The sequence below is a fragment of the Schistocerca cancellata genome, chromosome 11 (assembly GCF_023864275.1).
Source record: "Schistocerca cancellata isolate TAMUIC-IGC-003103 chromosome 11, iqSchCanc2.1, whole genome shotgun sequence".
In the NCBI taxonomy this organism is placed as follows: Eukaryota; Metazoa; Arthropoda; class Insecta; order Orthoptera; family Acrididae; genus Schistocerca; species Schistocerca cancellata.
The window spans coordinates 74,818,180-74,845,176 of NC_064636.1; the positions used below are offsets into that span (position 1 = coordinate 74,818,180).

The window sequence follows — 26,997 nt, forward strand, 5'->3', positions numbered from 1 at the left end:
TGGTCCAGCTGTGTCTCAGCCACAGTTTGGCTGTGGTCAGTTGAGCAGACAAACAGCTTGTTAATTTTTGTGCCCACATAGAATTACTGCAGCTAAGTTGGTACTGCAGCTAAGTTAGTCTATTGCAGGGATATGTGTCATGAGGCAATGGTTTAGGAGCAGAGGTGGTGTAGGGACAAACGGGATACTGGGTAGTTGGGTGTGTACCTGAATACCATTGTGGGAGGGTGGGGAGGATAGTGGAGAAGGTATCTCTCTTTTCAGAGCATAATGAGAGATACTCGAACCCTTTCCATCCTGGACTTTTCATTGTTTGAGAGAACTACTACACAGAACAATATGTACTTTAATATGTTACACATCAGCTCATGTCAAATGAACAAGTCGTGAATACCTTCCTGAATATCTTCACTTGTACTTTTATCAATAACTGTTTAACATATTCAAGTATGTGTAGTTGTATATAAAAGTTTAATTTTTAATGGCATGTAAGATGCTTTGTACAGCAGAAGCAGCAACGAAGTGGATGTTCACAATGCCACACATCTCCCACTGATGTACTGCTGGAGTGGACAGCCTAGCCCACAAGCTGTCACATGCCAATTAATTAAATGGATAAAATTTAAGCACGCACAGAAGCATAAAGAGAATGGAATGAACGACACTTTCACCAGTACCCTCAACCACACACTACTGAAAATACACACTACACAGAACAAATGTAAGTACAGCTGTATTTGCAAAATTCTACATATTTACAATTTTTTTAAAAATAATACTATACAATATAGAACCACGTGAAAGGTGAATGAGAAGTTAACTTGAGAAGCTTATCAAATTTTTCAATTTAATGATCTCTTGTTGCTATTTTAGATGTCAGTCTCACAGCTGGGTGATACATCGGGAGAGGAGACTCACATTTGCCATTATCAATAAAACTTTGCCATACGTCTCTGTGTATGCAAAGTTTTCCAGAAGGTTTACCTGATTTTAAACAGTTATTACTATTCACACTTGGCATATGTCCATGATATTCTGTTTTTAGTGTGTTGACAAACTAATTAAGTTTCCATGGCAGTATGTTTCAGTTCCTGGGAGTGCCACTATGAAGTAAGGCATAAAATTGTGGCAGCTGCGCACAAAAAAGCACAATGTGTTGTCTGGTTGGCTGAGACAAACTGTCTAATTTCAGTGCAGTGAATGTTCAGAGCAACTTACGGGAAACCAACCACTACCAGATGTCATGTCAATTAAGGCATACACGCAAAATTGTTTAGATGTGGGTGCAGGTGAAAAGAAAAGCAGTGTCTGACCTTCAATGTCTGCAGACATTGGTGAGGACATTCGGACAGTGTTAACACAATCACCATCAAAATTAGTGAGACAAGCATCATGTCAGCTCAGATACAGAAGTCCACCTAGTGCACATAGTACTATGCAAACAGCTGCAACTGTACACTTTAAAAAAACTCAGATTTTGGAAAAACGGAAACCGACCAAACTGAACAAAGAGGAAAAATTGGTCAATAGTGTCTAATTCCATACTGATAAGGCATTTTCTAATAAGAAAAATTTCATTTATGTGGCACTGTAATTACACATAATGTGCGTATTTGTGGTAATGAAAATGTGTGTGGGATTGTACAATGCAGGGATGTACAATAATTTTGGACCGGGGCCCACTTTGTGGAAGCAGGGTTAGCAATGGGCTGCACCTTTGAAATGATTGCATGCATTAGCTAACTTTGCTTTTCAGAAAAGGTATAAACTGTTACATAAAAATTCTGACTGTCTTGGCAGGCCGCACAACAAGCATTAGCAGGTGCTTGTGGCCCGCTATTTGGCCACATCTTATGTAAGGGATAAACTGAAAATCAAACTGATGTAAGGGGGTAGCCTGACAATCAATGTATGCTGCACACCAATGCACAACAGTCATAAGCCCATTTCTTTCTACAAATCCAGTACATGGAAGTGCTTCAGAACATGCTCTACGCCAGTGTAACGCAATGCCATGTAACGTTTCAACTAGGTGGAGTACAATCTGGGCAATATGTCCCCGGGAGCCTTAGGATGAAGAATCTCCATATCACAATATTGTAAGAATGGTTGGATCCGATAAACACCAAGATCACCACACACTACTGTTAAGACTAATGTAAATGTCACACCTGTACTGTAAGCATACCTTGCACAAACAAATCATTCAGACAGTTTGCAGTGTGACACTCAAGAGTGCTGTGGAGTATTGTTTGGATATTTTATGTACCACCAGCAGTGCTCACACTGAGCACATTAAATGAAATTACATTTGCCTGAACACTTTATGATTGTATGCACATTTCAAATATCATTTCTGCATCAATGTTATTTGTAGGGCTGTGACCACCGTAAATCAGGGTAAATTTTATGGGACACCATGTATTATTGGTTGTAATGAAGCAGCAGAGGCAGACATAAAACAAGAACATAAGCATTAGCTTTTGGAAATACAGATTTCACTTGGAAAAATAAATCAATAAATTTAGGACTGGCAGATGAATCAGTAATTAAGTGCCATCATTGTTTCCTTAATTAGGCCGCAATTATCAGAAAACAGCTTATAAGTCTAATATGATGCACGAGAAATCCACATTATGTCAGCACTTTACAGAAAGATATCAGATCATGATGCGATGTGAATGCTGCACTGAAAACATCGGTATGTTCCGGTCACCGAAAATGGAAATGCAACATTTACTGTGTGGGAAGCTGATAACTTTCTGTACAGGAGCTAATGTAATTTGGGTTCTTCACATCATTTTGTAAGTCCCCTTTACATACTGACAACTCAATTGAGGGAACAGAGACTGGTCTTTTTAGATGTATAAATTTTTATCTAATAAATACACCCTAATTAAAGGAAAAATTATGCCCTTTACTTCCTAGACCTAGTGTCTACAGTCCTTACAAAATTAATACGAACAGAGTCTGCCAAAGATCTCACATAAAAGGAGACAGCACAAGATTTCCTCCTCTTTTTCAATTTCACTGTCTTTTCCTCGACTCGAGGCCCTGACTTAGTAACTAAATAGGCTACTTGAATCACACAGACTTTCATGGTCACTATCCGGCAAATTGCATAGTAGTGTCTGCCTCAGTCCTTCAGCTGATGGCTGTCCAAGTGAAATCTGACATTTCGACCAAAAATTGTCAGTATTCTCAAAGAACTCATGCTGGTAAGGCTTCGGACCATCAATCAAACTGTTGTCACACAAATAACCTGAAACAGAGACTTTCAGGCCATATGTGAACACTGTAAGTGAAAAGATGCTTCCACAACCGGCTGAATTTCTAGACCTTATTTGTATTACAATAGTTTTGGATGTTAGACAATTTTCAAATGCTTGAAATGAAACAAATTGTGTCTATTCATAGGTTTGTGCAAGTTACAAAGTGTATCATAATTTTGAGAACACACGACTAGTCAAAGAAACAATCAAATAACCAAAAAGGTCCTCCCCCTCCTCAAAACAGTTGAGGCAGCAACACAACAAAATTTTAATGCAAAATGAATTTTCACTTTGCAGGGAACTGTGTCCCAATTTTAAATGTCCCAGCCGATTAAAGTTTTGTGCCAGACTGGGATTCGAAACTGTGACCTTTGCAGCTGATGGGCAAATGCTCTACTGACAGTTATCTGGGCACGACTCACAACCCACCCTCACAGCTTTACTTCCGCAAGTATCTTATCTCGTACCTTCTGTGAAGTTTGGTATGTAGGAGATGAGGTGCTGGCAGAAGTAAAACTGCAAGGGCAGGAAGGATGTTCAGTCGGTAAAGCACTTGCCCACAGAAGTTACAGCTCCCTTGTTTTGAGTCCCAGCCCATCTCTCAGTTCTAATCTGTCACGAAGCTTCAACATTTTAATGCATTAACCCATACTACTACACAGATGAAAATAACTCTTTAATCACTTTCACTCCTACAGAAGTGGTATTCTGCTGCCACTAATCTAACAATATCCTGGTCCATACATATGTCACACCCATTTCAAACTGCTTGCCACATGAGTCTTTTCTCTTTGGAAGACCCAGGTGCAAACCAGGTACCATAAACACACCCAGCACTTCCTAGCCCAGTCCCATCCCAAGTTCACCTTACCTTCTCCTATCAGATTCACCACCACCTGCGGAAGGAGCCATGTTATATACCAGCTCTACTGTAATTTACGCACAGCGTTATATCTGAATAAGATCAATTAGCTGCCCACCTGAGTGAACTGTGCCCTAGAACAGAGCAGACTATTTAGCGGAAGACTATCAGCACGACTCTATTTCAATGATTTCTTCACAACCTGTGCCGACTGGGTACCTTCCCTTCTCAGATTCTCTCAACTACGTAGATGGGAGTTATCTGCAACAATCCTCCATTGCCATAATACTTCTGGCACAAATCTTTGATAACACACAACAACCTGAAAACAGCTTTCGCATCCCGCAACTACCCTCCCGACCTGGTACAGAAGCAAATAACCAGAGCCACTTCCTCATAGCTTCAGACCCAGAACCTCCCACAGAAGAACACCAAAAGTGCCCCACTTGTGACAGGATACTTTCCGGGACTGGATCAGACTCTGAATGTGGCTCTCCAGCAGGGACACGACTTCCTTAAATCCGGCCCTGAAATGAGATCCATCCTTCACGAAATCCTCCCCACTCCACCAAGAGTGTATTTCCGTCGTCCACCTAACCTTCGTAACCTCTCAGTTCATCCCTATGAAATCCCAAAACCACCTTCCCTACCCTCTGGCTCCTAACCTTGTAACCGCCCCGGTGTAAAACCTGTCCCGTGCACCCTCCCACCACCACCTACTCCAGTCCTGTAACCCGGAAGGTGTACACGATCAAAGGCAGAGCCACATGTGAAAGCACCCATGTGATTTACCAGCTGACCTGTCTACACTGTGAAGCTTTCTATGTGGGAATGACCAGCAACAAACTGTCCATTCGCATGAATGGACAAAGGCAGACAGTGTTTGTTGGTAATGAGGATCACCCTGTGGCTAAACACGCCTGAGTGCACGGCCAGCACATCTCGGCACAGTGTTACACCGTCCGGGTTATCTGGATACTTCCCACTAACACCAACCTGTCAGAACTCCGGAGATGGGAACTTGCCCTTCAGTATATTCTCTCTTCTCGTTATCCGCCAGGCTTCAACCTCCGCTAATTTCAAGTTGCCGACACTCATACCTCACCTGTCTTTTGACAACATCTTTGCCTCTTTACTTCCGCCTCGACTGACATCTCTGCCCAAACTCTTTGCCTTTAGAAATGTCTGCTTGTGTCTGTGTACATGCGGATGCACATGCGTGTGTGTGCGCGCGCGCGTATACCTGTCCTTTTTTCCCCCTAAGATAAGTCTTTCCGCTCCCGGGATTGGAATGAATGACTGCTTACCCTCTCCCTTAAAACCCACATTCTTTCGTCTTTCCCTCTCCTTCCTTCTTTCCTGATGAAGCAACCGGCAAAATTCTAGCTTTCGCAACCAACGGTTGCCTCGTCAGGGAAGAGGGAAGGAGAGGGAAAGACGAAAGGATTTGGGTTTTAAGGGAGAGGGTAAGGAGTCATTCCAATCCCGGGAGCGGAAAGACTTACCTTAGGGGGAAAAAAAAGGACGGGTATACACAGCGCGCGCGCGCGCACACACACACACACACACACACACACACACACACACACACACACAAGCAGACATGGTATACGTCTGGTTGTGTCTGTATATGTGTGGATGGATATGTGTGTGTGTGTGTGTGTGTGTGTGTGTGTGTGTGTGTGTGTGGTAAGTCTTTCCGCTCCCGGGATTGGAATGACTCCTTACCCTCTCCCTTAAAACCCAAATCCTTTCGTCTTTCCCTCTCCTTCCCTCTTTCCTGACGAGGCAACTGTTGGTTGCGAAAGCTAGAATTTTGTGTGTATGTTTGTGTGTCTATCGACGTGCCAGAGCTTTCGTTTGGTAAGTCACATCATCTTTGTTTTTAGATATATTTTTTCCCACGTGGAATGTTTCCTTCTATTATATATATAACAAAGTTGTAAGTAATGATTCAAAGCTTCTACTATCTGATGACTTGTCACCTTCAGTCCTAAATTGTTTACCTCAGAATCTGTGTATAGTAGTATGGGTCAATACATAAACATTTTATTACGTCACTAACATGACTGTCTACTGAAAAAATGTTTGTGGTTATTTGATTAATCCTGTGAGAAAGCATGGTTTCTCAAAATTACTATACAAGCCCCCCCCCCCCCCCCCGCCCCCTCACACTTTGTAATTTGCACAAACCTATGTGTTGACTCAACTTCCCAGTTCAAGAGTTGGTAAATAACCAAACATTTGTGGCTGCAGTAATACGAATAAAGGTTACAACTTCAGTCAGTTGTGAAACCAAATTGTCATATGTAAGGTTCATAGTAGCTCAGTACCTATAAGCAACAAAATTTGTATGTTAATAGCCTTTCTTCAAATTCTTTCCTCCAATTTGCTCATAGTGGAATCTGTAACTACTGTGAAATTTTGTCAATACCCATACGTGCTGCCGCCGCCCGGAGCCAGTATACAACTGTAATGAGAGGACTAGGAATAGCTACCCCAGGCACCACTGCGTGTTAGCTGCTGGCGGGTAGTGGAAGCACAGCCGACTCACCCGCCTCTGCTCGATGGGGGAGAGTGTGGCCCAGCGGTCCGACTGGGACAGCTCGCCGATAGCCGCCTGGGCTGCCGCGTGCACCGCCGCCTGCTGCCTGCAACACGCCAACCAGTGCCCGTCACCCTCAGGGCCGCCCGCCTCCTCCTACTGCCACCTTCCACACGACTCGAGAGAGACGTAAAGTCATACGCGCGTGTGGACGTGCGACACGCTCCGGCGGATGTCACCGACGGCTCGTGTCGTCGACAGTTCGTGGACTGTCGACTGCACGGATTTTGCTTCCGATCGCGGACACGGGAAGGACAGCTGTGTCAACTTCACTATAAATTATCAGAAATCCTCACCGAAAATCGCGAAGAACACTGGAGTTTCAATGGATTTTAGGGGGCTTAAAATGACAACCAGTCTTGTTTAATATATCCCATCATCCTATGTAGACCACCTCGATAAGCCACAAGGTCATTAAAAATGATGGACCCGAATAATTTAATTTTTGAATCACAAAATGTTAAACAGATATGAATAATCTATATTCTAATAGAACCTCCAATTTTTAAAGTTTACAAACATGTTTAAAAAACTTTCCTCAATTTGTTTCACACATTCATCTGATGGCCGGTCAGTCGTCTCCTTATCAGAGATATCAAGTTTGTTGAAACTGCTTGAACCAACTGCTGAACCACTTTTTCCAAACTCGAGAGACTGTAGAAAACCATGCACTGCACAGTATCAGCCTTTCTTACAACAGACACGAACTGGTTGTCTGCTGGTGGAGGCACTAGTGGTTGTTTGCATGACAATCAGCATTTAACCAGTATTAACCAAAAATTTAAATCCCCCCCCCCCCCCCCAACAGCATGAGGATCATTGAGATATAAGTCGGATGAGAATGAAATGCAAACTGATTAAACTAGGTCCATCTTTTTTAATAACATAGAAGTTTTAAGTGGAATGAATGGATGCACAGCATTCACACAGATATTAAATACAACAAATTCTGCCAATGGCTGCCAATTTTTTTAAATTTATTATAACTGCTATTTTGAGTATTCCTCATTTTCAAGTAAAAATCTCTACTGGAAATATGTGCAGAGGTACAAATACTAACTGCTATTCCAAACTTTGTGCAAGTTTCAATGGTGTCCAGGTCACAAACTGGAATACAAAAAACTGTGTCAAAACATTCACCGTAACAAATTTGTAATCTCTGTGTTGTCCTGCTCACTAGCTGGGTTAAACATTATATTTATGCCTGTGAACGTACCTAGATTTTTATTGATTTCTGCTCAAAAATCTGAACTATCCAAAATTAACAGCCTTAAACAAAATTTACATATTTAATTACTGATAATATATTTGAATGAGGCAAACCAGCTACTGTACCATCAACTAACACCGACTCTGATTTGAGAAAGACTTATCACACCCAATTTTTGTGTGTGCACATAACACAAATACCTAATTTTCAGTTCTAAGTGCTTGTGTAACCTGGCCCTTCATGCTGTGGTTGCTGGGACTGCACACAAGCAACATGTGCCCTTGTAAACACTGTTCTCTAATGGCAGGTCACACAGAAAACAGACAAGTTTTTACAAAATCACTTAAATGATTCGACCCACTAAAACTCAAACCATGCTGTTACAAATAAAAGTGACTACACTCATCCACATTACGTGTGTCCTCCATTCATCTGGGGGCCAACCTTCTCGAAAATATCAATTTCTCTTTCCTGAGCAAGCGACTAGTAGTTCCACAAACTAGGATAATGCAGAGCATCTTTACTTCTTCAAGGAGGTATCAAAACCTTTTGAAACTAGCTATGTAACACACTAACAGATGACAAGTGTTAAAGACTGCACCAACGTTAATAAGCCAAGTGTGCCGAGAGACAGCTGTTGTTATTCTGACCACATTTGCGACATCTGCAATTTCAGTGCGAAACTGGGGAAATCGGCAAGTGTACGCAGATGCTGCGGTCAGTCGTGCCTGGTGTTCGGAGCAGCAAGCATGGTTTGAGAGCTGAAGACATCATGAGAATACCACGAGATATCAGGATGATAGTCAACAGGAAAAACACCCAAAAATGACAAAACCGTTCAGCAACTTGGGCACGAGGATCACCTGAGAAGAATCCACAACATTGCTGCCACTGTCAGCATGATGTACTGAAAAGTGAAGGCAGCTTAACGTGTAATTTTGACAATCATTGTGTTGCTGCCAAGTTCATCTCCAGGCTGCTGACACAGTAGCAGAAGAAACACCGTGTCAAAAACTGCCAAGAACACCATTAGCGTGCAGTGAATGACCCGTCTTTCAGGTCGAGGACCATTAACGGTGACAAAACAGGAGTGAACGGATACAACCCTGACACAAAGCAACTGTCTGAAGGAGGACATCTGGCAAAAATGGCAGGAAGTGTGGTGTACGAGAAACTGACTGCTCCACGATGACAACATACCCTGCCCTCGTATTCTTTCTCACCAGAAACTGGATTATCACTCTTCTACACCCATTCTACTAACCAGATGAGGCTCCTGCAGGCCACGTCATCCTCCCAAAGCTGAATATCGAGCTCAAAGGTAACTATTTTGTCACCATTATGGAGATCTGGAGAAGGTGCCCGACACACTTCACAAAGACTTCCAAGCACATTTTAGCAGTGTCGGAATCATGGGAGTGGTGTACTGACAAGGTGACTATTTTGAAGACGATTGTGTGTAGATGTAGATATGTACATGAAGGACTCGCTCTCTCCGCTACCAGCTTCCTGCACAAAAAATGCAAAGTTATACAAGGACTGCGGGGGGAGGGGGATGTAACTGGCATCGCAATGCTGCACTTCATGTACCTGTAGTACCGAGTTATAGCTCTAGGGAGCTGCTGCGGAACCTCTCCAGGTGTCACCCAGCAGCGAGTGCAGTTTTTGTAACAGTTGTTTGTGTGAATCTGTAGCACACTCACGGCACAAAGGAACTTGTGAGAAACGTACGTCTGTGGAGTTTCGTATTTCACTCGAGAAGGACATAGTGGAAACTGTTGTGGTGATGCGAACAGTCTACAAATAATGTGCTTTTGGTAAAACTCAAGTACACGAATCATTCTGAAGTGGCACAGAATACTCAGTGCAGCCAGATAAAAATCTGAAACCTCCCTGGGGGACGCAAGAGGCAAGGCATAACAGATCAATAGCCATGCGAAATTCCAGCAAACAAAGACAGCTGATATTGCAGTGAATACAAAAGCAATTGCTACACCCTGCACAATCTGAATGTGCCACCCAGCAACACAGTGGAATTACCACGATGACAGAAAGCAGCCAAGACAGCTGCTCAGACGAGAAAAGAAGGCCAAGTGATGTCACTGCCACCTCACAGTATCATGAGGAATGTGGGCCAGCCTCACAGACATATAACTCGTTTGCAGCCTTCAAGGCTGTAGGAGGAATCCACATCAGCCTCCGTCGACTCGTTTAGCCGTCTACGAGCTCCTATGAAACAGTGAGCTCCATTCTGGGGAGAGACTGTCACAGCACCGGCATCCGTGACGAGACCTTTCGGAATAACTAAGGTGACTTTGATCTGCAGTACCTGTGGAGCGCTTTATTACAACTGGTGCCATCTTCCTGAGGGTCTCCCGTTCCCATCTGTGGACGTGCAGTCATTCTTCCACTGTCACAAAGGGCAAGCTGATGCAGCTGCCCTTCACCTGCTCCTGAGGATAGGTACTGTTGCCAGTGGCTGTTATCCCAGGACTGCAGTTCACGACAGCGCCACCGGTGCTTCGGTCATCGTACCCTGGGAGCTGTGTGCAGCCACATACAATGCAGGTGTGGCCTCTCTCACATACCACGAGTCACCAGCCTCGTGACGTCACAGAGCTGAGTCGGCACCACAGCCAGCAGCGAGCCTGTGCTGTCTGGCGCATACCACTGCAGCAGACATCCTCCCAGCCAGTTAGCACCGGTTGCTCGAATGTCGATATCTTAACTGTTGTATTCAGTGGATAATAAACATTTGATGTTTTCATACTGTTTCAATAATGCTTTTGTGCATCAGACAGGCAACTACCCTCGGAGTTGGCATTATACACATTCCTGTGTGCTTCTTCGTTGACCTCCTGACCTCAAATCGTGACCTACCATAGTGTCCAACCAGGTGTCCACTATGGTTTTACTGGGTTAAAAAGGGGAATGGCCACTGAAGATCAGCCCTGTTCTGTCATACTTCAACTCCTCAAACCAAGGAACACATCGGCAAAATCTGTAATGTCACCAGTGAAGACATACACAGGAAAATCTACAAACTCAAAGAGTTATCCGGGTTACCCCCAAGCACAAATCAGTGCATTTAAGACATCAATTGGGGAATACATAGAGTAGCAGCAAAGTTTGCTCAACGGGGATAGAGTGGGTCAGTGGGGTTGAGTGTCGTGAACCGAAGGATGCACTCTAAGACAATCCCACTTTTTTCAACAAAATCATGCGGAAGTAAATAATAGTGAAACTAATAGAAATCACCTGGCTGACCTTGTGTTAAAAAGCTCAACAAGTGAAATCACATGTGAAGGCAGCACTGACCTGTTTGTATTCTTTTTTTTTTTTTAATGCAAAGAGATTGTACACTAAGAATTCATCCTGTGGCAGACAGTAAACTAATAATTCTGCTTGGAGGTTACAAAAAGGTTGCACACAAATGTCAAGCTTTGTGTAATTCTGACAAGCAGTTCCTGAATCATGACGACACTCCCACACACATCGTTCTCTGCGTTCAACAGTTTTTGGCCACAATGAACATGACCATCTTTACCCACAGGCCATATTCAACAGATTTATCTCTCTCTTACTTCTTCATGTTCCACAGGATGAAAGAAGACTCAAGGGAAAGCGGTTTGACTATGAAAATATAATATGCAATGTTATGACTGCACTAGCAGATATTGAAAAGGGGTAGATTTCAACACTGGAATGGAACTTGTTTTAGTGCTATGGAGAGTACTGTGAAGCAGCGTGAAGTTTCGGTTGGTGGGAGGGAGGTATTTGCTTTTTATAGAGAAGTTCCAGTTGTTTCCATTCCTAAACAATAGCTGTAGTCGAGGAATAATGTTGTGAGCAGCACTGTAAAGCATGTCCGAAGTTATGTTGAGGCATTGGCATCAGATGTTGTCTTTCAGCATCCCTAGAGATGTCGGTCGATCACGATACACTTGCGACTTCAGGTAACCCCAAAGCCAATAATCGCACGGACTGAGGTCTGGGGACCTGAGAGGCCAAGCATGACGAAAGTGGCGGCTGAGCACACGACCGTCACCAAACGATGCGCGCAAGAGATCTTTCACGCGTCTAGCAATATGGGGTGTTTTTTTTTTGTTCTAATAAAACTCCATGTCATTCCAAGCATGTGTGTCAATTTTTAACTATCTATCTACATTATTCCATGGTTTATTAAGTTTTCAAATTTATACTGACTTTCTGATCACCCGGTACTTATTTTTGTCACTGTAGTAACTTGCTCCGACACACTACTGCCACACAATATAAAGTATTTTACGCTGTTTGACAGTGAGTCAGAGTGAGTTATTGTAACATTGTTTATATTTGCAGCTGTTCTTCATCTGTTGCTACTTCAGTTATATTTTCAACATAAATAATAATAATAATTTCATCATTCGCAACTGAATGTTTTTGTTTCTAACCAAATATATTTCATCTATTCATTCTAGGCATCAACAGTGGGCTGTAATATAAAGAAAATTATTTCACTGCAAATGTTTTATGAGATTACAGTCTTTCTTTCAACTTCCTCTTCTTTTCATGTATCATTGCACACAGTACAGGCTTCCAACTGACCGTATGCTGCAGTCATGCAATTCACCACATGCAACCTTACCTGACGCACATGGACTTGCTCTCTTGTACTGTGGTTGACTGAAGGATCATGGGGAATGGTAGAGCCGAGAGAGGAGCAGGAATGCTTACTGCTCAGAGAGAGTGTTTCACACAGTATGCCATTAATAAAAATGAAAATATGCTAATGCACAAAAAAGTGGACAAAAGGAAAATATTCTTACTAATTCGTAACTTACCATGAAAAATATAAACAGAAAGAGAATATATATTTTTTACTGCCTGACAAAAAAGTGAAGCACCTAGGAGATATGACAGGACATTAATGCAGCTTCCTACACATAATGCCACTGACGGACATGTAAATGATTAGAGCTGCAATTCTCTGTGACCGAACAGCCATTATAGAGCACAAGTGTTCTTCGTGTTTACAGGTCTAGTAGGGTATACAAGAGGCATTAATAGAGTCAGGTGCTGAATGATCATTGCGGAAGATACAGAGATGTCGTGTACTCTTGTGAGACAGCGTTTTTCAGAAACCGACAGTTTGAAAGAGGCCTTATTGTAAGTTTCCATTCGATTAGCTAGTCAAATCATGTAACATCCAGATTTGTGAGGCATTCTGATGTGACAGTGCCCTGTTCCGGGCTGCACGGGAACATAAAGGCAGGCATACTCGTATACAGGTTCCAGTCGACCACGTCCGATCACGAAACGAGGGAACCATCGTACTGTCCACGAAGCACATCATAATCTCTTCACAAATAATGGAGTCCCTGGAACATTCTGTGATATCCCACACTGTCAGTTTGAGACTAGTGGCATCTGGACTAGAGAATTATCATCCCTTGTGTAGGATGCAGTTAACACAACAACACAAATGGCTATGTCTGGAGTCATGCCATGACTGGGAAGCGTCTATTGTGTTCAGCATACTGGATGATAATCGTCTTGAGTGTGGCGGTGACCTCGAGAGAGGTCTCATTCTTAAAATGTTTTAGGGGCAGAGGGATAGCGAGCACGCGCAGAGTTACTCATTAGCTTGATTGTGTGGGGAGTCACCACGTATGACTTCAGGTCACGACTGGTAGTGATTGGGGGAACTCTACTGCCACAATTGTAGGACACAGACATATTGTGTCATCAAGTGTCACCTGTCATGCGACAATAACACTGTGCCACTTTTCAACAGGACAATGCTCATCCACAAGTCACAAGAGTCCGTATGAATTGTCTCTGTGAAGTTGAGGCACTCCTGCGAGTAGCAGAATCCCCAGCTCTGTGCCATTATACAGGATATCAAGGACCAGTTAGAACACTTGTGGGCCTCAGGAGAGGATGTAACAGTTATGTCACCCTTCCCAACCCAATCAGTAGGTGCATCCAGGCCAGATGAGATGTAAACACCATACTGATAAATGGGTGCACAGTGCAAAGTTCTTTGTAAATTTGAGTCGATGTTATAATCACTGAAATAACATCACTCTTCCCAACTGAAGTTTCATTTCCCACCCTCCTCCCCCTTACGGTGCTTCATATTTGTGCCCGGCAGTGCATTTACCATTAACTTTATATATAATATGAATAGGTAAAATGTGCGGCTGGAAACAAAATTAACATTCAATTGCAAAAACCAAAATTTTTCTTAACTACACAATAAAAATATCTATTATGGATCAAAACAGCATCAAGAAAAACAAAGTGCAGCATTTTTATGAGAAACAACCTTATTTTAGTACAGTTATATGCTTTCCTACAAACACTGACAAAAAGTTATTCATGAAACTGATAGTTGGGAGTACAACTGCATAACTACATGGTGCACTTATATTAAAGACATTTCACAACATGTCAAAAAGTCATGCACACGAGGCAACGGTTGCTGAAGTTTTAACCTAAAGAGCAATTCAAACAATGTGTCGACTCACCCCAGAAGCAGCTGTCTCTGCAGCATGGTGTACTGGTACTGATACTGTTGCATCAGCAGATTATGGCCGTGGCTATCCGAAAGGATGTCGGACGTAGGTGGTGGCGCCGCAGGCACCAGCGGCGGCACAGAAACGGAAGAGACGGGAGGGATTGCGTCTGCCTGGAATGCGAGACAGTACGATTAAAGTGGTGGGGCATGAGAAACCCTGCACTACTTATGAGCTCGAGTAACCACTCGGATTTAAGATAAGAGTCTCTCCAGTACCTGAGATTCCTTTAATTCCAGGTTATCATTTTGTTCAGTTTAAAACAAAATTCAATAATGGAAAACCCAGGATGGAATGTAACGATATTATGAAAAAGATAGTTGTTATTCGCCATACAGTGGAGATGCAGAGTAACATCTCAGCTATATGGTGAGTAGCAACTATCCGTTTCATAATATTGTTCTGTTTCACTCATAATCAGAAAATACAATTAATTGATGTTATCTCTACGTTTCGCTGCATACAAAAACATGGCTAATCAGTATATCTGAAGAACTTTACCAACATCAACAGGAAACTCTGGCAGTCCCACTTTACAGGAAAATATTTTGAATTATCAGAAAATAATTAAATAATTTCCTGAAATCTACCAGAGTTTGCAATATTATTGCATAGGAATAATAGTGTCCATGCATTTTTCTAAATTTCTAACCAGCAATTTTCTTTATAATCAAAATTCTATTTGTTCTCCGATTGGTTGGTCGATTTGCAGGAGGGGACCAAACAGTGAGGTCATCAGTCCCATCAGATTAGGGAAGGATGGGGAAGGAAGTACGCTGTGCCCTTTCAAAGGAACCGTCTTGGCATTTGCCTGAAATAATTAAGGGAAATCACGAAAAACCTAAATCAGGATGGCTGGACGCAGGTTTGAACTGTCGTCCTCTCGAATGCAAGGCCAGTGTATTTGCTCTCTGAGTACATCAAAAACAGTAAAACCCAACCTAGACATTATTAAAAACATGAGGAAGTTTCCAAAATAACTGTTTGTTCCTATGAGTTTTTATAATAAGATCTCTATCACCAAACTGCTAGTTCGTGGTTTGAAAGTTTACAAGCAAGACATGTCAGGTGAATTCTCGGTGCTAACTCACGTCCCAACTATGCACATTCTGCACGCGGAACTCTGTACACTGTCAACCGCAAAACTTAGTAACATTAGTGTTTATATATTTTCAAGTGATTTCAGTAAATAAAATTAATGAACACCTTAACTGAATTGCATTGTGATTAGCAATAATGTGCAATGTTACAGTCATCGAAACAAGTGATTGTTGGACATAATGGTTCACATTATGGGCTCAATTAATGGAGTAATGTTTTATAATACAAAACACTGATGATTGCAAACTTTGCCTTTTACATGTGAATGTGAACTGGAGCCACAATTAAACAATTAACACCACCACTAGACTGTTGTAAAGTATTGTAGTTGCTGATCTGGATCAGCGCATTAATAAATTTTCGTAGTACATAAACTAGTCATTGTCACTGATAACTGAACTTTGCAAGGAATAAAGGTGTGTGCGTTACTGCAATTCAAATAATGATGTCCTTTATATTCTATACTCATTTAGACTTCCAGCTTCAAGATGATCAGAGGTTTGCGATACCAAGGAGACACCACGAAAACCAGATTAGTAATGCGACACATCAAAAGTTTTAATCACCTTTAAAAAATTTAAGTTGTATAATTAAGTTTATGTTCACTTGCAGGTCAAAATCATTGAAATCCCCACACCACATTATTGTAGCACACTACTAGAGGCACCAAAACAAAATGGCACAGCCTGTTGATGGATTTGCATATTGTGCAGCAATGCATTTTTGGCAGCAGCTACAACATCCAGATGACTACGGAAGTCTGTCTGGCTTGACAAAGTTGCAACATTTCTGCCCCTGCAGAAAATGAATTACAGCACAGTAATCTGTTTGATTAATGAAATGCACCACTTAGCTTTGACTCCTGTAACAGGATGCTCAAACTAGTAAGTATGCATTTCAATGTGGGACGGGACTGCAGATATGTACCTGCAAACTAGCAAAAAATCAGGTATGCAACTTTATTGTTGGGGGGTGACAGTAACAATGACATTACTATCCTTCATACTTGATACCCATCTGTCTATTATTTTCTGCACATCTTTCAGAATCACTTTCAGTTTGAACACCTACAGGAACTCTTCAACTTCCTATACTCTTTTCCAAATGTTTCCTACGCCTGTCAAACTTCTCGATATGCCACCGACAGTGGTATTACAGTTCTAACTTCGTTTAACAACACTTACATCCAACAGATTCAATTCTCCCTTAAATCCCACATCCTTTCGTCTTTTCCTCTCCTTCCCTCTTTCCTGATGAAGCAACCTTGGGTTGCGAAAGCTTGAAATTTGTGTGTGTGTGTTTTTTATTGTGTCTATCTACCAGCGCTTTCTCGTTTGGTAAGTTACAGAACCTTTGTTTTTTTATATAGATTCAATTATTTGTTACATATATCCTTATCTCTGTCTTGCCCTACAGTTTTCATCCTTGACATTCCCATCTAACACTACTGAATGAAATTACAATGAAATCCAGACCTTTAGCTGCTTATAGGAGTTGATAAATATCAATGGGGACAGTTGAAAATGTGTACCCTGACCGGGACTCGAACCCAGGATCTCCTGCTTGCATGGCATACACACTATCCGTCTGAGCCACAGAGGACACAGGATAGTGCGACTGCAGGGACTCATCTCTGGCACACTCCCCCTGAGACCCACATCCCCAACTTTACTGACCACACACTACATTGGCAGATAAGGCTTACCGGCCAATGATCTTCTTCAGTTTGGATGCACTCACATTGCCCGAACTCTTATGAGAATCGGTAGATTGACTGCCGCAAGTAATGAGTATATTGGGCAGGGGCACTACCAATGTGGTGTGTTGACAGTAAAGTTGGAGATGTGGGTCTCACGGGGAGCGTGCCAGAGATAAGTCCCTGCAGTCGCACTGCCCTCTGTGCCCTCGATGGCTCAGTCGGATAGAGCGTCTGCCATGTAAGCAGGAGATCGTGGGTTCAAGTCCCAGTTGGGGCACACAATTTCAACTGTGCCCGTTTTTATTTATCAATGTCTGTAAGGAGCTAATGGTCTGGACTTCATTGTAATTTCAATCTTCAAGAGCTGCAAGATCACTAACGGTATCTGTTCTTTCGGACCTGTCTGAAAGAACAGACACCCTCTTCATATAACACTGCTGAAGTTATACTCTCGTGTCTTAAAACACACACTATCAGAATTCCTTTCCTCATTGATTCTACAGAGAATCTCCCCAATTATTATCCTGTCAGTTCATCTAATGGTCAACACTATCTTTTTGTTTTTGTTTTCACTGCAGTGTGGCCTTTTCACAAAATTTCTACCACAAAAATTTCCCTGTGAATGCAATAATATTTTGCTGATGCCAAACTACATACACAGAAATGATCATTGTAATAAAGTAAGACAAATCAGAGCTCACATGGAAAGACTGAAGTGTGTGCTTTTCCCGTGCACTGTTTGAGAGAGGATTTGTAGAGAACTAGTTGAAAGGTTATTCGAAGAATGCTCTGTCACACCCTCAAGTGCCAACTGCATAGCAGATGTAACAAGTGCATCTCAACCACATCGACCCTTTTCCATTTTTCCTGCTGTTCAAGGTTCATTTCAACAGCACACTGTGCTTCAAATGCACATTCTCAGAAATTTCTTTCTCCGAGTATGGCCTGTGGCACTAGATGGCTTCTTTTGGTAAGGAATGCACCTTTACCTGTGCTAGACTGCTTCTTACAACATCCTTCCTTCATCTTTCATGTTATGTTGCTTCCCTTGTAACCGACTTCCTTCACTTAGCCAATTTTGATATTAAGTTTACCGATAATCTCACTTGTGCTACTCCTCATTACTTTCATCTATGTTTACTCTCAGTACACATTTTGTTCCATTAGTCTCTTCATTCCAATCAAGAAGTCCTGTGATTCTTCCTCAATTACACTGACAATTGAAATGCCATCAGCAAATGTTAAAATGGAATAGGTATACGTTTTGCACGATATGTGTACAGTGTGGAGATCCTTACAGATGTCCCGCACAGATGCCGCCCCCCATTCAATTGCCATTCCCTGCACCATGTGGCAATTTGTTGCAGATCCTCCTACATTTCAGTACAATTTTCTTCTGTTACAACCTCTCGATATACCACAGCATCATCCGCAAAAAGCCTCAGTGAACTTCCGATGTCATCCACAAGGTCATTTATGTATATTGTGAATAGCAACGGTCCTACGACACTACCCTGCGGCACACCTGATATCACTCTTACTTCGGATGACTTCTCTCCAGTGAGAATGACATGCTGCGTTCTGTTATCTAGGAACTCTTCGATCCAATCACACAACTGGTCTGATAGTCCATATGAACGCCTTGCAGAAGTCAAGAAACACGGCATCTACCTGGGAACCCGTGTCTATGGCCCTCTGAGTCTCGTGGACAAATAGCACGAGCTGGGTTTCCCACAACCGTCTTTTTCGAAACCCACGCTGATGCCTACAGAGTAGATTTCTAGTCTCCAGAAAAGTCATTATATTCGAACATAACACGTGTTCCAAAATTCTACAACTGATCGATGTTAGAGATATAGGTCTATAGTTCTGCACATCTGTTCGACGTCCCTTCTTGAAAACGGGGATGACCTGTGCCCTTTTCCAATCCTTTGGAACGCTACGCTCTTCTAGAGACCTACGGTACACCGCTGCAAGAAGGGGGGCAAGTTTCTTCGCGTACTCGAACTGGTATCCCATAAGGTCCAGCGGCCTTTCCTCTTTTGAGCGATTTTAATTGTTTTTCTATCCCTCTGTCATCTATTTCGATATCTATCACTTTGTCATCTGTGTGACAATCTAGAGAAGGAACTACAGTGCAGTCTTCCTCTGTGAAACAGTTTTGGAAAAAGACATTTAGTATTTTGGCCTTTAGTCTGTCATCCTCCGTTTCAGTACCATTTTGGTCACAGAGTATCTGGACATTTTGTTTTGATCCACCTACCGCTATGACATAAGACCAAAATTTCTTAGGATTTTCTGCCAAGTCAGTACATAGAACTTTACTTTCGAATTCACTGAACGTGTCTCACATAGCCCCCTCCCCACACTATATTTCGCTTCGCGTAATTTTTGTTTGTCTGCAAGGCTTTGGCTATGTTTATGTTTGCTGTGAAGTTCCCTTTGCTTCCGCAGCAGTTTTCTAACTCTGTTGTTGTACCACAGTGGCTCTTTTCCATCTCTTACGATCTTGCTTGGCACATACTCATTTAATGCATATTGTACGATAGTTCTGAACTTTGTCCACTGATCCTCAACACTATCTGTACGTGAGACAAAACTTTGGTGTTGAGCCGTCAAGTACTCTGAAATCTGCTTATGGTCACTTTTCCTAAACAGAAAAATTTTCCTACCTTTTTTAATATTTCTATTTATAGCTGAAATCATCGATGCAGTAACCGCTTTATGATCGCCGATTCCCTGTTCTTCGTTTACTGTTTCAAATATTTCGGGTCTGCTTGTCACCAGAAGGTCTAATATGTCATCGCCAAGAGTCTGTTCTCTGTTTTACTGCTCATGGTAGTTTTCAGATAATGCACTTAAAAAAATTTCACTGGATTCTTTGTCCCTGCCACCTGTTATAAACGTTTGAGTCTCCCAATGTGGGCATGCCTAGAAGAGGTACCCACAGTGTAGTGCTTCGAGAATTTCCGCATTAATTCTAGAGCCTCTCGTCCTTCTACTGTCTCAAACACACGATATTTTCAATTTAAGTGGGAGAGTGGAAGTTTGTTATGAGAAGACTGTAAGAGTGGCGGTCCACTGACGACGACAAGTATTTGCCGCTAGCGACACAGACGCTGTGTGAAAGAACACAGAGTAATTATTTGCTATCTTTGCTGTGTTAGTGAACGTGATTATTGTAAAAAAGAAAACTGAACAATTGACTACAGACTTAACTTACTTCATGTCTCAACTCTGAATGAGGCAAGACGCATGTGATGTTCACGAATTATTTTGTTGTCAAGCCAATGCAATTATGAATATGTTTAAGTCTAATGTTTGATGACTAAGTTGACTTGCACAAGTTTAAATGTTTGTACAAGAAATTGTTAAGTTGTTTCCTGTGAAAGTTGAAGATATATCGTGATTGAACTGAAAGTATTCTGCGAGTACCCAATTATTTCAAGAACAGAGAAATAGTCAAATAAATTCCTATAACCAGCGATAGTCTTCAGAGAAGAGAGAGATCGACATAGCTGACTATCCAGAGAAGAGGATCGGCTACAGACATCACGTAAGTCAACTGATGAGAGCGAGGTGTGAACGGTGAATGCAATCCAGTTTTGCACCACTTCTCGTGTTGTCAAAACGTTAGAACGGTATCTTACTGGTTGCTACTGTTTATGGTTTCCTGTTATAGCTGACATCCGTGGCCAACTAACTTCAAATTTTCATGTTGGAGATTTTTTTTTTTTTTTTTTTTTTTTTTGAGTAGTTTTCATGAATGCAATAACTAAACAAAGGTAATAGTTTTTGCCAGCAAACTTTCGTTTATACAGCTGTTTGAGAAAAGCATTCTTTGTATTAATTGCTTCATTTTCTGAAAATGGAATGGACCAAAGAAACATTACACGTCCTAGTCCATGTGTATTGTGAGTAAATGTGTGTGTACGATCCTCACAACCCGCTGTAATGTGCGCATAACTTTACATGTGAGATTTTTGATTTGCATATGTAGCACCTTAGCTGATGGAAGTTCATGTTTGATTTGATTACATATTTTACTTTATTTCAGCATGCTAGAAAGGGGAAACTGACTATAGTGGGTGAGAAAGTCCGCTCACAAAATGAATAAAGTAATGAGTTAATTCTACCTTCCAAATACACTAAAACTGCCTCCTACATTACTGAGTCATTCTAGCGAATTCCTCCCTCTATCATAGACAGCAATGTGTCAGAACAAGCCAAGTCTACTCTCATGAAGTTCCGAATTTCTTCATATCTTTGGGCCTCAATTAATTCATTAATACGGAATGTATCTCCCTGCCATCTCCCCAGCCAGGTTGGGATCCACCAACATCTGGCTTTTCAGTGTCATCATCAGTCTGCCCCATTCTAAAGGTTACAGACACTGCCAGCAAAAGAGCTTCAAAAACAACCAATGTATGAAAGTAAATTCAGATAAAATATCCTTGTGGAAACAAGTGTCATAATATGAAACAATTCAGAAGAGTAACAGCATAATTCTGTGATCGCTACGTAGCACAATAAACAATTGCTTACTAAATAATAATCTTGAGCTATCAGAAATTTTTAGTTCTAATGAATGACTTTCTCCTTCCAGTTTCACGCGTTACTGCTGTCTAGTGTGCATGTGAAGATTCACGCCACGAATATCCCAGGTGCATCAAGTAACTGGTCGATGAGAACCAGCCTGGCAGATCCAAACACATACTCTTGGGACACTGCTACACAGGTGTACACCTTAGGCACACTGCGTATTAGGAGCTTAAGGTATATAGTGAGAAATGAATACCTTAATAGGAGGCACGGGTGGTCCACCGGGCGTGAAAGGCAGCCTCCCCCACAGCTTAATGATGTCTCCTAGGGACGAGTAGCGCTCGTCACACGCTCGCCGCACCAGCAGCGTCAGGTTGAAGTATCCCGAACGGAACCAGTCCAGCATCTCACTCGATGAGAATGGTCCTACAGACAATTTGGGGAACTCTGTTAGTATTTCATCCTTTGATGATATATACGACATTACATTTGACAGAGTAGGAATACAAAATTAAATACGCCAGCAGCCACACACAATATGCCAAAAGCACTGGATAGATATTGTAACTTATATCAAGTCGCATGCTATTACCAACTGAAGTTTAAAAACATTAATCAGCTGCTATATTAAAAATTGTAATCCAGTGCATTTTCATTCTGACGTGATGCACTGAATACAAGGGGGCATTTAATAATTAAAAGAGACAAATTAACACAAAAATAAAACATTTTGTAGTTTTGTAGCTTCATGACTTTAGCTTGGCACCACTTGGGTGTGCTGAGAACAGCTGGCAGATAAAAACTGTTTTGTTAATGACCTCTGTTTTGTTTATAACCTCAACACTGCATTTAATAACAGTGTATCTGCTTGAAGTTTCCACTTTAGTTGAACATCATTCAATGATCAGTTTACTTTCTCAAAGAGAAAAACTGGCTAAAATCTTTTTTTAATTGATTTTATAGTGTGATAAAAGGTGTATGAGCCGTGGAAATTTTTATATGTGGGTAAAACAGTTCAAAAATGGTTGAACCTCAATGATTGGCAAGCAATGTCCTGCCCAACCAGTTTAAGTGTCAACTCCTTTACTCGAAACCTGTATTGACAACATTATTCGTGAAGACCGACATATTACAGTTGAACACATAGTAAAAATAGTTGCAATAAGTGCAGTTCACAATGTTGTCAGGAACTATCTTAAGCACAGGAAAAAAATTAAAATTTGCAAGGTGGGTCCCGAAAGAGTTTATGCAACAACATTAGGAAACAAGACTTGTGTACAGACTTGAAAGAACATTATGAAAGCAAAGGTGATCCTTTTATAAAAAAAGATTTGAATGTGTGATGAAATTTGGTTCATCATTTTGAACCAGGCTCCAAAAGACAAAGCATGGAATAGAAATGCACCAGCTCACCTGTGAAAGAAATTGAGAGCACAAGCATCAACAGGAAAAGCCATATTGACTATCTTTTTGGATGCCCAAGGTGCCTGCTTTTGTAATCGCTTGGAAGATCAGTGTACAATAAATAGTGCCCACTAGTCACACATGATGATGGACAAAGTGAAGTCCTCAGTAAGAAAAGGCACGATATCGCTCATGACAATGCTCACCCTCTCACCACCCAGATGACCCAAATACCGTTAAAAAAAATAGGTTGGGAGATACAACCTCATCCTCTCTACAGTCCAGATCTGCATCTATCAGATTTTCATTTGTTTGGTTTATATGATAAACAGATCAGCAACAGCGACAAGGCCAAAGAGTTTGCACGAAAGTGGCTCAAACACAAGACAAAAACTAATTCGTAACACACACACACACACACACACACACACACACACACACACACACACAAGATGGGGGAGGAGAGAGAGAGAGAGAGAGAGAGAGAGAGAGAGAGAGAGTGTGTGTGTGTGTGTGTTTTTGTTATGACAAGTGTATTAATATTTGCAGGGATTATGCTGGCAAGTAGTAAAAGTAGACAGCAAATTGGATGCTGCCTCACTGAACATTATACTCAATGAACAATGGATTAATTATTATACAGACATATGGTGTACACAGAAGGCCAAAGACGAAACTGGAGAAATGAGATACAATGAAACAGTAGATCCAATTACTATGGAAGACCTACACGAGGCTTTGAAAGGCATGAAGAACACGAAAGGTATCTGAATATGTGGAATAAAAAACTGATATGGAGGCTTATCACTAGATAAAAGACTTTTACAATTAATAAATGAATGTTGGAGGAGATGCAAGATCCGCGACCTTTGGTATACAGCAGTATCAAACTTTCTTTTCAAGATAGGGACACAAAATAACTGTATAAAGAATATCACAGAAGCTATTAAATCTGAAGAATAAAACTGATTTAGATCAGGTCGTTCATACACAGAATGTGTTGAATATGGATATCCTTATACACCCAACAGAGGTAATAAAAAGTCTTTACAAAAATACACACATTGTGATGAACACAGGTAGGAATCAGAAGAAATAATTATCAAGCAAGGGGTAAGACAAGTGTGTGGACTATGACTTAACCTTTTTAATATTTGCATTGGCTTCATTCTTTGTAAACAGAAATGGAAAGTAAACAAAGGAGGTAAGATAACAAATGAACACATGAATGTGCTGTTTGCAGATGATATTCTTAATCAAAAGAATGAAGATGGCTTCCAAAAATCAGTAAACCATCTGAATGACATATGCAGAAATACAATTTTAAATTTTCTAGCAGTAAAAATAAACAAATAAAAAGAGACATTGTGAGAAAAACATTCAGTCAGATCAAAAATTTTCACTCTGATACTGAAAACAAAAACACACATGCTCCAAGCTGATTGTGCTACCATTAGCAGAGCAGGACAATGAGCCAGAAAAAGAGCGTCATGGGATTCTATAAAGTGACTATGGTTGCTGTGTTACCTATGGAAGTGCAAGCTGGGTAACCCCCCCCAACACGCACGCACGCACGCACGCACGCACGCGCGCGCGCGCGCGAGAGAGAGAAAATTAAATAAATAAATTTTTTTACAACAGATATGAGGCTCCTAGGGAAGGTGAAGGACTGCATGTAAGAAGAGAGATGATTAGAAATTGGGATATTAGGGACAGAATTAAATATTTTCAACAGGAACGAAAAAATTCAAGTGTCCTGAAGATTGGGACACACCTCATGAGAGCACCAGGTCACAGAATTCAGCAGAACTGAACTACAAGCCAAATGGGAAAAATAGGTACTGGACGACCATCAATAAGGTGGGAATGATTTTGTTTGTGGGTTTGGAATAGACAACACTAATCCTTGAATGGAAGAAGAAGAAGAAGAAGAAGAAGAAGAAGAAGAAGAAAAACGATTAAGTAGAAATACAGGTTTTTTTCCTGCATAAATTTGTCTCTTTAATTATTGAATCTGAATCTTCCTCCTACAAGCAGCAGCCAAAGTTTTAGTTAAAACTTCAAAAAGTAAAGTTACAAAAGCTCATACCACACCACCAGAGCAGCCAAAGCAAAAGGGTGCAGCCTGTTCATAAATTTGAGTATTGTGAGGCAATTCGTTCTCTGCAGTTGAAGAGGAACAACATTGCAGCAATATGTGCTGTATTAAGAATGTGTACACAGGTTTTTTTTTTTTTAATCTGTGGGAGAGTGGCACAGAGATACTGAAGGAACTGAACTGGAAGACTCTTGAAGCTAGATGTAAAATATTCCCAGAAAGTCCATTAATAGTCACAAGAAGCAGCTTCAAATGATGACTCTAGGAATACATTACAATCCCCTAAATACTGCTTGCATAGGAATCGTGACGTTACTGCAGACACAGAGTCATCCAAACAATCATTCTTTCCACACTCCATAAATGAACGGAATGGGAAGAAACACTTAATAACTGGCACAATGGGGTGTACCCTCTGCCATGCATCTCACAGTCGTTTGCAGAGAGAATAGGTGTACATATATGCCAGCAATCCACTGTCATATGATACAGTAGTTAAGTGATGCATATAATTGCAGTGTGGTCAAGGAAGTCTTAATGATAAAGATCAAGTGGTGGATCATATCTCTGAAGAAACAGAAATCACAAAAGGTGTGGAACCTTGGTGCTGTAAGACCAGCGAATGATAGTGGAAAAAGCAAAAATCATTTATGAGCCGATACAGTGAATATGTTGCACCTGTATCAGTCAAGTACAGATGACTTCTTTGGCCATCTATCCACCGTGGACAAGTGTTGGGTCTATCATCACCCTGACAAGGGACCGTTACCAACTCAACCTCACATTTTAAGGTTAAAAAAAAAAGCACATTTGCAAGATATCAGCCCAAGCAATCGATCCCACCCGAAACTTTGGGCTGTACTTCTGATAGTAAGTAGTTATGACTATCTGAATGTACAGTTTTAAATTTTTCTTTGTGTCTTGCTCTGAACCACTGCAGCTCCTTAATGCTTGAGGGGGGGAAAGGGGGGGGGGGGTATTGTAAAGGGGAGAGCAACCAGAGCACTCCCATTTGCAAGATGTTGAAGGTGAGGGAAGAGGAGGACGGATGTGTACACATCTTTCTTACATGTTTTTAACTGTTGCTCAAAAACATGTTGTTCTATGCAGAAAAAGTAAGTAATGTAAGTATGTAATATGTCAACCCCCCCTCCCCCCCTACCTCTCACACACACACACACACACACACACACACACACTAAATATTATTTTAATACGAGGGCTGTACCAAAAGTAAGGTTACCAAATTTTTTACAAATAGAAAACATTGTTTATTGTTATTAATTTATACATCGTTGAAAAGCTCACACTTTTGTCTATTGATCAACATAGTCTCCATTTTTTCAACACACTTTCGAAGACAGTGCTTCAGCTTTTGTATTCGTAAGTCGAAGCAGTCTCCTGCCAACCTGTTGAGGAAGCGTGTGACCTCTGCTTGGACTTCATCATCGCTCTTGAAGTGTTTGACACTTAAGTGTTCCTTTAGCTTGGGGAAGAGGTGGGTAATTGCTGGGGGCTAAGTCTGGGCTGTATGGGGGATGGGGCATAACAGTCTACCCAAATTTCTTCAAAAGCTCCTGTTTGACGAGCGTTGTCGTGAAGACGCACTACTCCCTCAGTCAGTCATCCTCTGCAGCGATTCTG

At 41.4% G+C, this 26,997-nt stretch overlaps 1 protein-coding gene and 1 non-coding gene across 8 annotated transcripts in view; one reads left to right on the forward strand and one right to left on the reverse strand.

Moving 5' to 3' along the window:
- Positions 1–26,997, reverse strand: part of LOC126108973 (GRB10-interacting GYF protein 2) — a 187,277-nt gene that overhangs the window by 90,803 nt on the left and 69,477 nt on the right. For all 7 annotated transcript variants that reach the window (XM_049914372.1, XM_049914373.1, XM_049914374.1 and 4 more), the window contains 3 exons: positions 22,108–22,277; positions 14,462–14,622; positions 6,689–6,785 (listed from right to left, as the gene is read on the reverse strand). In XM_049914372.1, coding sequence (XP_049770329.1) covers positions 6,689–6,785; positions 14,462–14,622; positions 22,108–22,277 — 428 coding nt within the window. The remainder of the gene's footprint in view (positions 1–6,688; positions 6,786–14,461; positions 14,623–22,107; positions 22,278–26,997) is intronic.
- Trnat-ugu (transfer RNA threonine (anticodon UGU)) lies at positions 17,512–17,586 on the forward strand. Its single transcript has one exon. It is a non-coding gene; the product is annotated as a tRNA-Thr (tRNA).